The following is a 17,114-nucleotide window of genomic DNA, read 5'->3' as shown; positions in this document are numbered from 1 at the left end:
GAAGCTCCGCGAAAGTCACCCGGACCCACTGTTTTCTTTAATAAAAAGAAGGTATCGTAGCGGGTAGGTACGAATGCCTGAATTAGATGACTTCATTCATGTCATAAACCCCCAGAAATCGCCAGCAAATGAAACCCCCCGACTCAACCCAAGCCAGGCGATGGAGTCCCTCGCCCTGTCACGCCCATCGCCGCCTCGGCTGCCGGCGATGGCGAGGCTTGCCCCACCCGCCGCCTCCTTTCGCCTCCACCACCATTCTCCGGGGTCCCACGCTGGTGTCAGTAGAGGGCCACTCGTCTCTGCTGATGCCCTGCCTTCGTCTTCGTCGTCGGCTCACACGTTTCAGCCGGAGGCGATCTCTCTCGCCCCACCCCTCAAGAGTGTCTCGGTGGACTCTTTGCAGTACGAAAGCGGCTCCCTTGGGGGCATCTCCGAGAAGACCAAGCTGTCGCTGCCGCCACCGGGTGATGTAGGTCAAAACGGGGCGTTGAATCCGATGGAGTACCTGACGAGTATACTGACGTCGAGGGTTTATGATGTGGCGATCGAGTCGCCGCTGCAGCTGGCGCCGAAGCTATCGGCGAGGCTTGAGGTCGATCTTTGGCTCAAGAGAGAGGACTTGCAGCCGGTAACTGTTGTGGAATCCTCTTTTTATTTGATTGAAAGCCTAAAAAGGTGCCTTCTTACTTTTTTGTGTTTTGCTTATAGACCTTATTGTGGTTATTTGATCGATGTTTCCTACTTTCATTTTTGGACGCGATGTAGCAGATGCTTCGGTTTATGTCTCATCTCAAGCCACCAAGTGCCTTTTGCATCTATTTTGCCCTTAATGTAGGCATGATTATGGAAAAGATAGGGTTTTAGAGATTCTTTTCTTTTGTTGGTTGATTGAATCAGTATTATTCCTTTAGTTTCATAGAATCTAACCGAAATGCCTTTTTATTCCTTTTCCCAATTAGCTTTCTGTTCTTGACGACTGACATATGGTAATGACCCATCTTTCTTCAGTTATCTGGCTGTAGTAAATCAGCCACGGGAGGTTATGAACTTACTTTGCAATATGTTTTGTGGTTAGTTCAATCTAGATGCGTTGATATGTTCTTCAATCAATATTTTAATTGATTGTTAGTGACATACATATTAAATATGCAGGTATTCTCCTTCAAGTTGCGAGGAGCCTACAATATGATGGCTAAACTTCCAAGGGAGCAATTGGATAGGGGTGTTATCTGCTCATCGGCTGGAAACCATGCCCAAGGAGTTGCTTTAGCTGCTCAGAGACTAGGTTGTGATGCAGTGATTGTAATGCCAGTGACAACGCCAGAAATCAAGGTTTCTACATGCCTGAATGTTAATCGCTTCTTTCTACAATGGCTACTTGGAAAAAAGTGTCATACTTCATATGCTTGTTTCTTGGTTTTTGTATAATTGGATGTACATTATTTTTACCTTTCAGTGGCGATCCGTTGAGAGATTAGGTGCAACAGTTGTCCTTAAGGGGGACTCTTATGATGAAGCACAGTCACATGCAAAGCAACGTGGAGACCAGGAGGGTCGGACATTCATACCTCCATTTGATCATCATGATGTTATTGCAGGCCAGGGAACAATCGGAATGGAAATAATTCGCCAAATGAGTAGTCCACTACATGCAATATTTGTACCAGTTGGAGGTGGTGGATTGATAGCAGGAATTGCTGCTTATGTAAAACGGGTTCGCCCAGAGGTTTGTGCATGGTGGTAAATCTCTATGTTACTTAAACTGCATTTATCCTCCATTTCAGATTGCTACAAAATTTTGAAAAACTTATTGGTGAAGAAGCATTCAAGATGGGTATTGATATTTTTAGCAAAATATATGGATTTTTTGTTTTATTGTGTTTTAGTAATGGAGTAATGAAAATATATTGATGGAACTGGCATACATCCATAAGCAGTCCATCTCCAAATTGGATCAGTGAACCGGCAGAAGTAGATCAATGAAAACTAAAGATTTTGCATGGTCATATCTTTCATGTTATTTTACATTCATTTTTGTGAAAAGGGTGAATTATTCTTTTTGGCATAGTCCATAATTTTGTTGCACTCATTGAGCAAGAAATTTGTAATAATTTATGTTTCGTCTGTTTTGCAACATGAAGCATGTTTCTGTATATGTTATCCATAATTATTTTGTACAAAGTGAATGAGAATATGTAAATGTAACTAATGAATAATGATAAATGATAATCTTGTATGTGTTTTGCATGATAAATTATTTTTGGTTTTATTAGCAACCATCAGGCATGGTTCTATATTTGTAATCCTCAATTATTTCATAGAAAATGTTGTAGAAAATGTGTTTGTAACTGATGATAAGTGATAGTGACTGGATATATTTTGTGTATTTCTGTTTTTGTTGAACTTATTTTAAATTAAGTACTTGGTGATTATCAAAAGAAAATCACATTAAAAATTTAACATTTGGTAACTAAATGACATAGTATAAAATTTTTTTATTTGTTTTCTTTCTACTTTCCAGTAAACTCTTCCAAGACAAACAACTCGTTTTCTTTTTCTGAAAATTACCTTTATAGAAGTGTAAAATGTCTCTGTATATGTGCATAGAACTTGTTCTTGAGTTATGGCCATCAATCTCAGTTTGACTGTGATCCACAAGATGCATTCTCATGAGTTATTAAGTTATGGTCAGGTCTTTAAATTTCTTACCTTGTAATATAGTTATTTTATTATATAAGTTAGCAGCTTTAGAATGTGTTTGCTCGAACTACCTTTGTAGTGAATTTTTCCTCTACTAAGCCTTAGTGCCATGGTAATGTCACTCATTTTGTGAACTGGGTGACTGGATTCTAGTTAAGAAATATTCTGTCTGCTTGCAGGAGAATGTTGTATATATTGACCCTCAGATCTCATATTGGTAGAAGTATGAGTCTCATGCACTTAGTTTTCCTTATTAATCTCATATTAAGTGTTAAACATGAAATGCATGATTAGAAGGGATGAAACAACTGCTATATCATTAAATTAAATTAGAATAAAGTGAGCAATCCTCCTTGAGAGATGTTCATTTAATTGAGCTTTCTCAACAGGTAAAGATCATTGGAGTAGAGCCTTCTGATGCAAATGCAATGGCATTGTCTCTATATCATGGGGAGAGGATCATGCTAGAGCAGGTGGGAGGATTTGCAGATGGTGTGGCTGTGAAAGTGGTTGGAGAAGAAACTTTTCGCCTGTGCAGGGAACTTGTCGATGGAGTGGTTCTTGTTAGTCGTGATGCTATTTGTGCATCTATAAAGGTGAAGTTCTATTCCATTTCTCTTGTTCATTGATTTAATAGGTCAGTCCCATCACATTTAGGATTTTGTGCCACTGATCCTTGAGTCCTAGCCCATAGAAGGGACCATAAGTTCTGCACTAAAGAACATGTTCCTAGTATATTTTATTTGGTTGTAATTTTGATTGCTGCTAATAATTTTTCTCTTGTATCTCTATGTGATTGTGTGTTTTAATTACCATCATCATAATATGGTAATTTGCATGCCTCCAAAAAGACCACTAAATAGATCATTAAGGAGAAATGAGTCAATTCAAATTAAAAGCTCCATGCTATGCAGAGGGAGATTAATATAAAATGTGTCAGAAACAATATAAGAAGATATGAATGGCAAAGGATGATTGGTGGACCTAAAACAACCCAAATAGTGAGGATTCAACGCCATGACATGTTGATGTGATGTAAATGTTTCAGTCATTTTGCAGAAAATATCTATTTTTCTATGATTTCGTTATTAATCTTATTCAGAGTTCATATTCATTTCTTAGGGACCATTAATGTGAAAGCAAAATTGTTGGAAAATTAGAAACTTGCATATTTCTTTTTCTATTAAGAGAGAAGATAAACTGTTCAACAATCTATGAGTTATAAGTTTAAATGGTCATGCCTTTTTTGGTTTAAACCTCTTATGTTGATATGAAAGTGAAATTGTCACTATATCAGTAAAAGCTCAATGGTTGTTATGCAATATTTCTGAGGGAAGGGATCAGAGAAAAAAGGAAACTGAATGGCTAGTTAATACATTGTCATATCAATTTGAACCTTCTGTTGGATAAGCAAGATAGTATGTGCAATCTTGTATTACAAGAGGCTGCAAAATTTCATTGGCTTCTTGGAGGGTAGAAGGTTATGATTTCTCTGTCAGCAAAATAGAATTTTGTATCCAGAAGCTTAATGGCATAAGATAATTTAGAATTATTATTTTGGTTAACCATACTTCTGAAAAGGGACTATGTTGCTGAGGCTTTTATTAGTTTTTTATGAGAAGCTCTTCGTAGTTAAATACATAATTCTCTATGCATAACATTCTGCAATAGTTATGCTGTCAGTCGTGGTATTTGATTAACAAAAAAGGAAGGGACTCTAATAAGGTTGTTAGTGTGTTTGTTCCTCAATATCCATGGCTGATCAATGATTCTTCTTGGCGATACATAACACAGTTTCACAATGCTTTCCAACAGTGATAATATTTCAAGATAATGTTTTGAGTGAACATTTTAAGAAACTGTTGTCTTAAGGCTTTGGGCTTTCTTAATTTTTGAATTGTTAGATTCTTGTATATATTGAATTTTGTACGCTCCTGCAATTTTGTAAAGTGGTAGAAATTAACAGAGATCAATTTGGATTTTGAGAAGTCTTTGTTGCAATACAGGATATGTTTGAGGAGAAAAGGAGCATACTGGAGCCAGCTGGTGCTCTCGCTCTAGCTGGTGCAGAAGCCTACTGCAGATACTATGGTTTGAAAGATGAGAATATTGTTGCAATAACTAGTGGGGCAAACATGAATTTTGATAGGCTAAGGCTGGTAACTGAACTAGCTGATGTTGGTAGGAAACGCGAGGCTGTTCTGGCAACTCATCTACCAGAGGAGCAAGGGAGTTTTAAAAAATTTTGTAAACTGGTATGTTTGATAGATTCACTTCATGAATATTTTCTTTTCAAGAATGAAATTTGGATTTTGATCGTACGAACTTTTGTAGGTTGGCCCTATGAATATTACAGAGTTCAAGTACAGATATGATTCACGTAAAGAACATGCTCTTGTTCTTTATAGGCAAGTTTTGCATTGATGCTTGTATGAACAAACCTCTAAAATGATTGGAACTCTTTTTCTTTTCACTTTTTACTGTTTTGACCTTTCTGAAGTTTTCTTTATCATGTTAGACTTCCTTTTATATTTTATCATAATAATTGTGTTATCAAAGCTTTTTAAACACATTATTGCAGTGTTGGCGTTCATACTGACTCGGAACTTGCAGCAATGATACATCGAATGGAACATGCACAACTTAAAACTTTTAACCTCACCAATGATGACTTAGCAAAAGATCATCTGCGATACTTTGTATGTCTCTTGCCTTATGGAATATTTTGACATCTACCATCTTATTAGAATTTACAAATACATGTTTTTATTGTTCATAATGGTTGTTGTCGGATTGTGCTAGCTTGCCTCTCTTGATGCCTGTCTGCATCCAGATTTTTAGTTTATTGTTTTTTTGTGTGATTTTGGCTTAGATGGGTATTGGATACTAGGATTGGGCTTGCAACTGACAGACTTATCTGACACTAATTTTGACATGATACTTTATCATGTAAATTAACAAGTTTCTATATGATATTTACTTTAGAAATGAAGATACTGATAATGCACAAAATGTTTGCTATGTACAGAAGTATGTTGACTCTGTGCATATACAACTATACGAATATCCAATATCAAAGTGTTTATGTCTTCATGCTTTGGCATCGCTAAAGAAATAGCTTCATTTTGAGGGAATTGTGGACCATCTCCATCTGTACATGCAGTAGCTAGCAAGTATGGCCTTGCCAAAAGCATAGTTCATATGATTGTGCAAGTTTGATTTATCATGTTAGTGATCAACAGTGACTCTTCCTCTTATCACCCTCTCTAGTATTCTCTTTCTCAATCTCAATGTTCTTCATTTTCTCGTTGTTCTTCTCCCTTCTCTAATTTAAAAAGCTCCTACTTCCAATGCCTCGGTCCTCATCTAGAAAAATCTGGACTCTTGCCTCTCAATTTTCTATTTTTTTTAAAAGCAGTTAGTTTCGTCTACCATTCATGCAGGGCAGCTGAGAACTATATGAGCTTCTACAAGTTCCATGAACAGAAAAGGAACCAACCTGATAATTAGATTTCAGTAGATTTATTGTCCCCCAATTTATCCAACATTTGGCATCAACTCACTGAGCCAAAACATGACTACATGCATCACAAACATTGAAACAGCACCAATCTAATTGCTTGTATGTCCATCTCTATCAAATTATTAAGGTAAAAGATTCTGTGTAGGCCGGTATCTTTGTGGTAATCAACATGAATACTGTTTTTACGGACTTCATTTCAGATGGGAGGGCGATCAAATGTTCAAGATGAACTACTTTGCCGATTTATCTTCCCTGAGAGGCCAGGTGCTCTAATGAAATTCTTGGACTCCTTTAGCCCACGTTGGAATATCAGCTTGTTCCATTATCGAGCACAGGTATGTTATTTTGCATCATCTGGTTCTTTTTTAATTTATTCATCTTGTAGAGTTGCCATATCAGTGACATCACACTGGGATATGCATACCAAGAGAGACTTAACATGGGTTTAACTTTGTATGTAAATATCAGAGCATATATTTTATTTTTCTCCTTCGGCTATTTCCTTTTTTCAAATTAAGAACAAAGGAGTCCTATATTTATTTCCTCTGTCTTCTGATTTCTATGCTTCATAGGGTGAGACTGGTGCAAATGTGTTGGTCGGCATCCAAGTTCCTAAGGTCGATATGAAAGAGTTCAAGATTGGAGCTCAGAATCTTGGATATGAGTTTACATATGAGATGAACAACGAGGCGTATCGGCTGTTGATGCAGTGATAATTAATAAATTAGACACCTGCGCCATTTCTACACCATGAATCATGAATAGCCGCTTCTATTAGAAGTTTCCTTGTGAAAAAGCTTATCAAATGCTGGGGGGGGACTTTGGCTTGTTGAAATTGTTCTATATATGCTTTGCTGTTGCTGTTATCTTTAGTTCTTGATTTGGGTCATGTAGTTTCAAATCTACTGGTCTCAAAATTGTTCCTTATATGGTTTGCTGTTGCAGTTATCTTTAGTTCTTGATTTGGATCTTGTAGTTTCATATCTTCTGGTATTTCTAAATCTACAGGAAGGCTGGCTTCTTTTGTATCTTTAGTACACTTAATGTTGACATTGTCACCTAAATCTTTCCGTTCAAACCTTGAATATACTTTGTTTGATCAATTTCTCAGTCACTTTATATTATTGGCCTAAGTAGTTTTGTTTACATGTGAGAAGCTTATTAGGAAACAGAAACAGGTGCTTATTGTTTATGTCTTGTCTATTTGGTCCAAGCTAGAAATGAGTACTCTATCAACTTTCTAATGTAAACATTCTTCCTGTCTATAGAAATGCCATTCAGCTGGTTAGCCATCAACCCACAAACTTATACTAGATGGAAAGATGAATGCACTAGAGATTGCACATAACTGAATTGAAGTTTTATCTATTGTTTTGGGGTCAAAAAGTTACATTTTTTATAGAGTGAAGAATTCACTATTTTTTTTCCGAAGAATTCACTACATTATCTCAGTTTAGTTTACTGGAAAGAAAGGATAAAAAATTAATGATGATTTCTGCCACAAAGCAGAAATGGCTGAAGTTTTATAGTTCAGTAGAATTTGCCAGAGTTGAGCATCTGCAAGAACTGATAGAATGATCTTTTCATCTTTGACAGCGCTTCACTTGAGCATCAATAACCATAAGAGTAGACAAATAATATGTTGGTGTACACAACCATGGAGATAGACATTGTAAACTTTGTTTAAATAACAAATTATATAATAACAAAAAAATAAAAGTTGAAAGCCTTAATTATTTGAGATCAGAAGTTTAAATAGATGCTTAGGTGAGGTGAGACGAGGTTCGAGTGCCTCAAGTTTTGACCAAGCGGCATGCTTTAATGCTTTAATGAAGTATCACCTGGGCGCTCGCCTGAACCCAATTGTTAGGCATCTTGGGCGAGTGTTCGGTTCAAATGAAACAATCGAACCAGACTTTTTAAGTCTAGTTCAATCGAACCAACTAGCTACTTTCTATACTCACAAAACCCACCCCTATGTAACCCCGAGCTATAAACCCTAATGTAGCTTCTGCCTTTGTTGTCGATGTTTCCTTTATCGTTGGCTCTATCACTAATACACAAGATCGAGGCTTCCTTTGTCACCAACGAACGAGTATGATGGCTTAGCCTTCGTGCATAGTTCCTTCCATCGTTGTTGCTTCCACCTTTGAGGGAGAGGACTGTAGCTTTCTCCGTGACCAACGAACACTTCTAAAACTTCCTCTGCCCATGACATCGTCATATGCAGCTTCCGCCACCATCGTTGCTATCATCTGAAGCTTCCTCTATTGTTATTGTTATCATCTATATCTTCCTTCATCACCATCGTCGTCATCCAAAAGTTCCTGGTACCCTCCCCTTTCCTCACTCTTCATTATCGATGATTCTTTTCTCCCCCTCTAACTATTGTACAAAGCAATCTCTATTTAGATTGATAATATAATGTTTAGATTTTAATATTGTTAATCTCTATTTATTTAGAACTATTATTAGGGAGTCAAGATTAATGATAAATGTACAAAGCAAATTAAAAGATTCTTAGAAAAATTGAAAGATATAATTATCTAAATGATCTTAAAGGTCCTAATATAATTATTTGTATCTTTTGTGATAAGATTACTAGATGTAATATTTTTCATGTAAAGTAGCATCAACCAGATAATTTTAAGAATGCCAAGCTATAAGAAGTGTCCACTTGATGTAAAAGAAGAACTGCTAGCTTATATGATTGAAAAAAATTATAAAAGAATGAATCTTATAGGATTTTACTCAAAGATAATTTTAAACAAGAAAAAGATTATTATGAAAGTGTTAATCCAAGTAGAAAAAGAGTATATGATAAAAAATAAAAAGAAGTTATGATTGTTAAAAAAAGGTAAAAAGGAACCAATAGATTTATATATATATATATCAAGGATCACAAAAATAATAAGCGCAAGTAAAAGTAAAATTAAGATAAACAAATATAAGTGCCTCTTCTGATAAAGAAACAAGGGGAAGAATAATTCATCACATTGCTCACTTTTTCTATTAGATTAACATTTCTTTTAGGAGATTATTAAAGTTATTGGAAGATATCGTAGGAGATTAGAATCTCCAAGTTATTGAGTTATGAGTTTCATTGTTAAAAAAAAAGTTGAACTATATAAATAAATTATTAAAGGGTTACAAAAATTATAAGGCATAGTTGTTCTATTATGCTAGTTACAAGAGACATAAGAGTATAATTAATTTTATAATCAACTGTTCTTTATTTATGAAACATGTGAAATGAATAAATGCATCATTTTTTATAAAATCTAGATAAAAAAATATATGAGTTGCTTGATAAATTTATGGAATAAATTGGTGAATAAAATATCATCAAATTATAATCCATAATGGAAACAACTATATGTTAGTTGATAAGATTTATTTTTTAAATTTTTTAATCTTTTAATTACTTGATATCTCCAATTTGAATGGAAGAATTACATGACTTTTAAGTCTTATCAATTTTGTTATCTTTTGTTTTAGGTAAATTACTTGAAGCAAAAAGATAGCTTATATTAAACTTCATGTGCCGCACATTGTATTGATTTAATGTCAGAAGATATTGAAAAAAATTTTAAAATCAAAAAGACTTTACAAAGTGCAATCTTTGTTTGGATTTCTTTATAATTGCATAGGAGCTTTGAATATAACGAGAGAATTCATAAATAACAAGAAATTGGTGAGACATAATTTCACCTAATTTGCTACTTCTTAATATTATATGTAAAAACATAACCTGAAAAATATATTTACCTTAGAAAAATAGGTGAGAAGCAAATGAACAAAAAAAGTAAAAGGAAAGAGATCGATGATATCATCTTAATGTCATCCTTTTGAAATTTTATGATTTATATATTAAAAGTAATATGCTCTCTTATTTGAGTCCTTATGTTGGTAGATGATGAAAAAAAAAAATTATAATATAATATATTTATGAGGCTATGGATAAAACAAAGGAGATAATTCAAAAGTTCTTTTTGATAAAAATGAAGAAAAGTATAAGAAAATATTTACGATCATTTGATGAAAGATGAAATTATCAATTTCATCGCCCAATAAGCATCCAAAATTTATTTATAAGAACACGTCTATTGAGTTTGATGCAAAAGTTATAAATGGGTCATATCAATGCATTGCAAGATTAGTTTCATGCCTTGAGATGCAAGATGCATTATAATATTAGTTTTGAGGTACAAGATAAAATCATATGCATTATCCTTATATAAGAATGTCGATAGTCTTTTTGGAATTTTAATTATCGTTCAATCTAGGACAACTACATCCCTATGTATTAATAAATTTATATAATTAATTTCATATATAGTATATTATTATTATTAATAAAATAAATTTTACAACTATATGGTAGAGTCTATTTAGAAATTTCATCTCAAACTTACGGCTATCAAGATTTTTAATTTGACATATAGTACTACGAGTTATGAGCGAAATTGGAGCATTATTGAACATATAAGGATCACATAATATTTTTATTTTAATTAATCTTTTTTTAATAAATATATTAATATATTTTTAAATTATATGAGAGGATATATTCATACAAAAAGAAAAAAAATCGATTAGAGCATCAATAATTATATAATTTTATTTATATAAAGTATAAACAAGCATTTAATGCTCGTTATGATTTGTAAAATAATATTGATTCAATCTATGTCAAAAACGAGCTTGTATTTGAAGATGACAACTTGATATAGCAAGATGTGGCAAGAGCCTCTAGTATTGAAGAATTACAAATATTTACAAAACAAATGACAAAAAAAAATAATTAAGTACAAAAGTACAAACTCATCTCTTGAGACAGAAGAAGAGAAAACATATTTTCATAAAAATGTACGTAAAGATGAGAAGAATAATAATATATTTAAGAATAACAATATTGATTATGAATGATTGAATTTGACATAAATTTTATTGTTTTGAATCTTTTAATATTTTTATTATTAAAAAATAGATAATATTATTTGATATTTCAAATGTTCTTAATTTAATATTATATTTTTTTATTTATATAATCATATTTATTAATTATATTTTATATTTTAAAACATCTATCTTGACGTTTTGATGCCTAATATCTTTTAAATCATTGTTTGAGATCCTCTAACCCACCATTTATAATTCGAAACACTCAAGTGGTAAAAATGTCGATTGTCATTTTCAAACGACAATCTGGCCCTATACTGAAACTAATTCAAATCTATGTTCATAAGATCTTATACAATCTTTTATTTTTTTCATCTGTATTTGAGACTGACATTGACACTCGGATGATGAAAATCTCTGTAAACCTTTTACACGGATGATTGACAGTTTATTCCTGATATATTATAATTTTCAATTTGACATCTTACATTGGCAAAGAGGATGAAAAAAGAGAGCACAAAATGTCAGAAACATTGACTTCAATTGGATGTATGGCAGAGAAAGTCAATGGGAAAGATAAGATACATATGACAAGGAGGGTTGTGGGCTGAACACGAGAGTTGTGAAAGCATACTCCCTCTTGTCAAAATTTGCAGTTCCTTTTCAGAAAAGTCACCATCTCTTGCTGCAACAGAGGTAACAGAACATGTTAAATGAATCACTTATGGCTGGAGAAGGTTGTTTGTGAACATACAATACTTGGGGGGGAAACATACTCACAATTAAACATAGAAAAACACAGCCCACAGCACCAGGGAACAAGGCATACCAAAAGTTCAAATGATGGAACTTGGCACCATCAATGAACAAGATAGGCAAGCTGGCAGCTGCATTTCCAAGCAGATGTAGAAAAAGAAAATATCAGTTACCAAGATATAATAAATGACAAATCATAGATAAGTAAGCATATTTCACAAACAGGGAGGATCCTTAGCTTTCCAGTGCAGTCGCAAGTAAAAGATACAGCATACTTCAAACGAAGTGAACTTCATATCATGACAAGATATATAACACTAACATAATTAAATGCAGTAAGTTATTCTGGATAAATGTATTACCATGAGTAATTCGTTACAAATCTGAGTTAAAATTAGCATGAAAACCAAGACAACGAAATGGCAAGCATTCTACCCCAGGCATTCATTCTTGAACTTTATGAAGGCTTTTGAGTTACCCTAGGCATTCTTGTTTTTTTTCTTTCCTAAAGGACAAACTTTTGTACCATGAATCCATGATAAAGTTGCTCCTTTGTAATTTGAATGACCAATGTTTGAGCCATAGAAACCATATCAGTAACTACTGTTTCGAAACCTGATCATTCCTATCGATCAGTAAGGAGACATTTTATATCTAGTTTTATAAGAAGGGTGCTGGAAATAGTTTGAAATAGGTTGACAACTTGACCTAATTTGTTCATAGCCGAATTAAGCATCAAGATTACCAGGCTTAAGTCTAGTTTGTGAAAGCTGACACAGTACAATCTTACTTCTGTAACGACAGAAATGGAATATGGAACACATGGTCACTATAAAGTTTTACCTGGAGGATGGGTAGTTCCAGTCGCAATCATGAATGCCATAGATGCAGCAAGAGCAGCTCCTCTTGCCAACCATCCTGGCCCAAATATTGCTAGAGCTAGTACCCCAAATGCTGCACAACCAATCTGAGCAACGAACACGTTGTACTTCTGTACCAGAATTCATGTTAGAGTTAATCATCATATAGTGATTAAAGAACAAATAGAATATCTACTTCCTGTGAAATTTACAGGTATTTCTCACATGATAATTGATAAGTAGAATAATCATGTTAAAGCTAGACAATTTAAAGGAAAAAGGTTATCGACTTACTATTCTAATAAAGGAGGAATTCAGAAACAAAGATGACCATTTTAGTGTCTTGGATCTTCTATTCATTTTAACTTCAATTAATTCTACCAACAATGTGCAACAAATAGGCAAATCAAATTGAATGAAGCAAATGTTAACCTCATTACGCCAAGAGGAACAGCTGATGGTACAGAATTGTCTTTTATGGGACCTGGAATATTTTTTTTGTTCTTTTGAGAATATGAAACCTTGAACTTTGATATTTGAATTTGAATAGTTCAACCCAACTTTTACCTCCTATTATCCTTCTCATCCTCCTGCCCTCTTCTCGGTGTTGACTGGTATTGCTGATAAAAAATGTGTCTGTATGCCCACATATACCTGATTCATACCAGTTGATACTGATCCAGATAGGGATCGGCACAAGTCCATTATCAAGATTTAAAACCATGGTTTCAGATATGTTTTTACTCAACCCATTGAACAATAACAAGTTAAACTTTATTTTGCTGGAATGTATAATTTTACTTCTAAATTTAACTGATGTTGCTAAACTAAAATCTAGAAATAATCTTATTCACTATTGACAACAACGAGAGTAATTAACGAGAATTACTCAGCCTATAAGCTAGTATTTTAATCTTTCAAGTTAAGGTGACACCTTAAAATTACTCACAAAAGCTTAAATCCCTCCTTCAGGATTTCTATTAATTTCTTTTACACTTTTTTTAAAATCTAATGCAATAATTGACTACATATTTATGGCTTTTGTGATAGACCTCATTGCAATCTAAAATTTTAGCAAAATTCAGTGATCCTCCAAGGACTAAATTTGCCCTGCATCACTTTTAGGTACTAAATCTATCAAAGTTGTTGTTTCTGAAAGACAAATAGGGAAGTCAAAATCCCAGAAATTCATAGCCAAGAGCTGGAGCTACAAATTCTACATAACCTCATCTCACATGCAAATTACTGCAGTTGATAATAACTCCTATATATATCTCCTAAAAAGCCCATAAAACATTTGACTTTCGTCTGAAATGCAATCTGCCAGTAATCATGTTTTAATCTTTAACAAAATATGTAAAATGAAGCTCCTTCCTTTGTTTCTACAAGTCCTCTTGATTATTTTTGGGTGGAAATCACTCCATTCAAGCCAGTGGTTTACATCCTATTTTAGAAATCTTCTCTGTTGGCCAAATGTTTTCATGAGATTTAGCACAATCTCAATAAGCTAATACACTAGTGGATATCTTACATTAAAATAGGTTAGGAAATTTGCACAGTTTCTGTTAACAACAAGAAGAAAAACTAGAAATCCCTCTTTCAAATATTGTTCAATCCTTATCTACAAAAGACCAGATTTTCAAGTTCTCTTTTAGTTTCAGAATGTGCTTCTGTTTATTTACTCTACATTTTGCAGACAACACAAACATCCATCGTCAATTCTTTGCTGATTCCCTATCCAAGCATCTTGCTACTTAGGGCTTCCAATTATTCATTTGTGATCCAGTTCATGGTGTTCCTCCATAGAACATATTGGAAATTGAGAAGCAAATTTCACTCGTGATCATGAGAACTAAAGGAATTAGTTTTAAGCCAAGTAGGTTCCACCTCCTCCAACAGCATAGAACTCTGTTGTATGCCAATAATCTGCAACATAAGTGACTGAGCAAGAGCAAGAGCAAGAGGTGTTCGAACCTGGGCAGCAGGAGCACTAGGGTTAGTGAACAGCACGGCACACACAGCCCCCAGAGGAGCAATGGTGAAGGACAGGCCCCGGGAAGCTACCACCTGATCCAACCTCCCCAGCAACGCCATCGCTGCGAACGCACCTGCGGCATCCAATTCGTTCACCACCACGCGCCATTCCCAACATCACAAGATCACACGAGGAGGAGCAGCACCTGCCGAGGGCCAGAGGACATCGCTGAGGCTGACGTCGGACGTCCCCAATCCCTTCTCCGGGGGCCGCCACCAGCGCTGCCATCCGCTCTCCAGACTCCCGCTGCTCGACCGGACGACGAAGCGGCGACCGCGATAGCTGAGCCCGCTTCTTCCTTTTGCCATGTGCAGGAGGAGCGGCATGGAAGCTGGTGAAGATGGAAACGATGAAGAGGGTGTCAGTAATGGAGCACGTGGGCTCCTCAAAGAACAACTCGGCTTCCATTGGACTGCCATCTCTCTCTCTCTCTCCTTCCTTCTCCTTGCGCAGTCGTCGGAGAGGGAGGAGGAGGAGGAGGGAGATGAAGGCAGGGAGTATATAGGAGGGGGCTTGGAATGTGAAGGGCTCTTGAGATGGCAGAGAGGGCAGCAGCGTGATGAGAGGAGAAGAGCAGAGAAGAGAGCCGTTCGGTAGCTCCAAAAGCCACTCAAATAAATGAATGGCAGTAGTGATCTCTCGGTCTTCTTGTTTTTTTTGGTTGACATTTAATTAAAACATATATATATATATATATATATATCCTTTTGATATTATTGGTTGACATTTTACTGCTACATTATTTATAAGAAATATATTTATGAAAATATATATTTTCCATAGTGATTTTGTATTCATCCTTTTTAATTTTAAGTTTAGAAGTCTCTCTGTCCTTTTTCTTTTCTTTATAATTTTATAAATAAAATTATTTTTTTTTTATTTTTTTATATATTAATATCCCTTTTAAAAATATCTTTTAAATATGGTGTTCTTAAAATTATTGTGGCGGTTGGTGACAGGGTGTGTCACATTCCACAGTTCAAGACAGCAAGTCCTCCAATCATATTGCGTCGGTATCAGATCGACAAGAATGCGCCACCGAATGGAATATGATGGATTCTTCTTGCATCGATTGAATTGAATCCTCAAAGAGATCCAATTAGACGTGTGGCTCGATCAAACGAACCCTATGTTGGGGGATTGTGTCCGGTTCGTTTCGAACTCGAACCGGCACATTAAGTGGTACTTGGCCCACAATGTCTTTAGTGGCCCACATGATGACAGCTTAAGGCCCAAGAAATCTATAGAGGTGGAAATAAATGATCATAGGGCTGATAGCGGGTCGGATTTTTTTGTGTAGCCGTATCTATTTGACCCGCTTAAGATGAGTAGGGTGTCCACTAATAAGTTTGGGCTAAGTAAGCATTTCAAATGGAGTTTTGGATAATGATTGTGATTTGGATAGTGATATGGGAAATATAATGAATAATTCATAGGTGCCCAATTTTATTTTTTCCATAATATTACACTAATTGGAGTATGAGTCGTGTTTACGTGAAGTCGAATATATGACCTAATAATTATGTAATAATCCATCAAAATAAAAATAATTATATATTTTTTGACATCTATACTTAGTTGCCTAAGTTGACTTTAGAAATGAGTTCAAGTTTTGGTGTTGTAAAATTCACAGGCTCATTGCCATGGTTTGTAATTTGCAAGAACAGATAGTTTTAAGGGCTAGAGGTGATTATTTCGGTTGATGTGATTACCCAAAGATATTACAAAAATTTGAGGATTTTGTGGAATTCATGCTTGAAAGCTTTGCTAGGGTGCCTTCTTTCTTGAAAGAGGTAATGCCAAAGGCTGGTAAATCTTCTTATTTTTAGACATTAAATATTAAGGCTGGAAATGCTATTTTTTCTGCTTAGTTTTCTTTATTACTTCAAATTGCCTGAGATCATCAGACTTCCAAAAAAAATGGTCAGAATGGAGTATTTTGAGCCAATTATAGATTGCATAATGTAAAATAAGATATATTAAATTTTTGTATGAAATTTAGGTGATCTTATGGTCACAATATAATAGATGATACGTATCGATTTGATAGGGGATCGATATGGACAGTACATACTAATTTTTCGATACATTCCATCATATCATATATCAGTACATCGATACAGTTTGATATGTATCATACGATGATCAATCAATACACCAATATAAAATAATAAGATGAACTATATATACTTTCCTACTATGATCTGAGCATCAATATATCTCCTTTTTATCGTAGTATTAAATCCAAATTTCTTACGAGTAGTCTACCAATGCCCAAAAAAAAATATAAATTCTGATTGGACATTCCACACTTGGATCATCAGTAAAACTCCTGTTA

The 17,114-nt window shown here is 34.6% G+C and overlaps 2 protein-coding genes across 2 annotated transcripts; one reads left to right on the top strand and one right to left on the bottom strand.

The window, feature by feature from the left end:
• The first annotated feature begins 124 nt into the window (after nucleotides 1-124).
• LOC135648436 (threonine dehydratase biosynthetic, chloroplastic-like) lies at nucleotides 125-7,177 on the top strand. The gene is made up of 9 exons (XM_065166130.1): nucleotides 125-628; nucleotides 1,153-1,332; nucleotides 1,457-1,726; nucleotides 3,090-3,296; nucleotides 4,707-4,955; nucleotides 5,035-5,108; nucleotides 5,282-5,399; nucleotides 6,424-6,558; nucleotides 6,796-7,177. Exons 1-9 carry the CDS (start codon nucleotides 161-163, stop codon nucleotides 6,934-6,936), a joined length of 1,842 nt encoding a protein of 613 aa, XP_065022202.1. The 5' UTR covers nucleotides 125-160; the 3' UTR covers nucleotides 6,937-7,177.
• Nucleotides 7,178-11,565: 4,388 nt separating this feature from the next.
• Nucleotides 11,566-15,361, bottom strand: LOC103998931 (uncharacterized). The gene is made up of 5 exons (XM_065166261.1): nucleotides 14,922-15,361; nucleotides 14,716-14,849; nucleotides 12,725-12,872; nucleotides 11,906-12,012; nucleotides 11,566-11,810 (listed from the first exon to the last, which is right to left on the bottom strand). The coding sequence occupies exons 1-5, from the start codon at nucleotides 15,193-15,195 to the stop codon at nucleotides 11,769-11,771; spliced, it is 705 nt and encodes a 234-aa protein (XP_065022333.1). The 5' UTR covers nucleotides 15,196-15,361; the 3' UTR covers nucleotides 11,566-11,768.
• Nucleotides 15,362-17,114: the final 1,753 nt, after the last annotated feature.

Source organism: Musa acuminata, chromosome BXJ3-9, assembly GCF_036884655.1.
Source record: "Musa acuminata AAA Group cultivar baxijiao chromosome BXJ3-9, Cavendish_Baxijiao_AAA, whole genome shotgun sequence".
NCBI classification, from domain to species: domain Eukaryota; kingdom Viridiplantae; phylum Streptophyta; class Magnoliopsida; order Zingiberales; family Musaceae; genus Musa; species Musa acuminata.
The sequence above is the reverse complement of the archived record's forward strand: the minus strand, read 5'-3'. Positions and strand labels throughout refer to the sequence as shown.

Bases quoted from the DNA above. Each gene is read 5' to 3' on its own strand.
- LOC135648436 (XM_065166130.1), top strand. From the start codon at position 161: ATGGAGTCCCTCGCCCTGTCACGCCCATCGCCGCCTCGGCTGCCGGCG. The intron at 1,333-1,456 runs GTTTCTACATGC...TTTACCTTTCAG, and splicing joins TGACAACGCCAGAAATCAAG to TGGCGATCCGTTGAGAGATT. The intron at 5,400-6,423 runs GTATGTCTCTTG...ACTTCATTTCAG, and splicing joins AAGATCATCTGCGATACTTT to ATGGGAGGGCGATCAAATGT.
- LOC103998931 (XM_065166261.1), bottom strand. From the start codon at position 15,195: ATGGCAGTCCAATGGAAGCCGAGTTGTTCTTTGAGGAGCCCACGTGCT. The intron at 12,873-14,715 runs GTTCGAACACCT...ATTCTGGTACAG, and splicing joins CTAGTGCTCCTGCTGCCCAG to AAGTACAACGTGTTCGTTGC. The intron at 11,811-11,905 runs GTGAGTATGTTT...CCTCTGTTGCAG, and splicing joins GTGTTTTTCTATGTTTAATT to CAAGAGATGGTGACTTTTCT.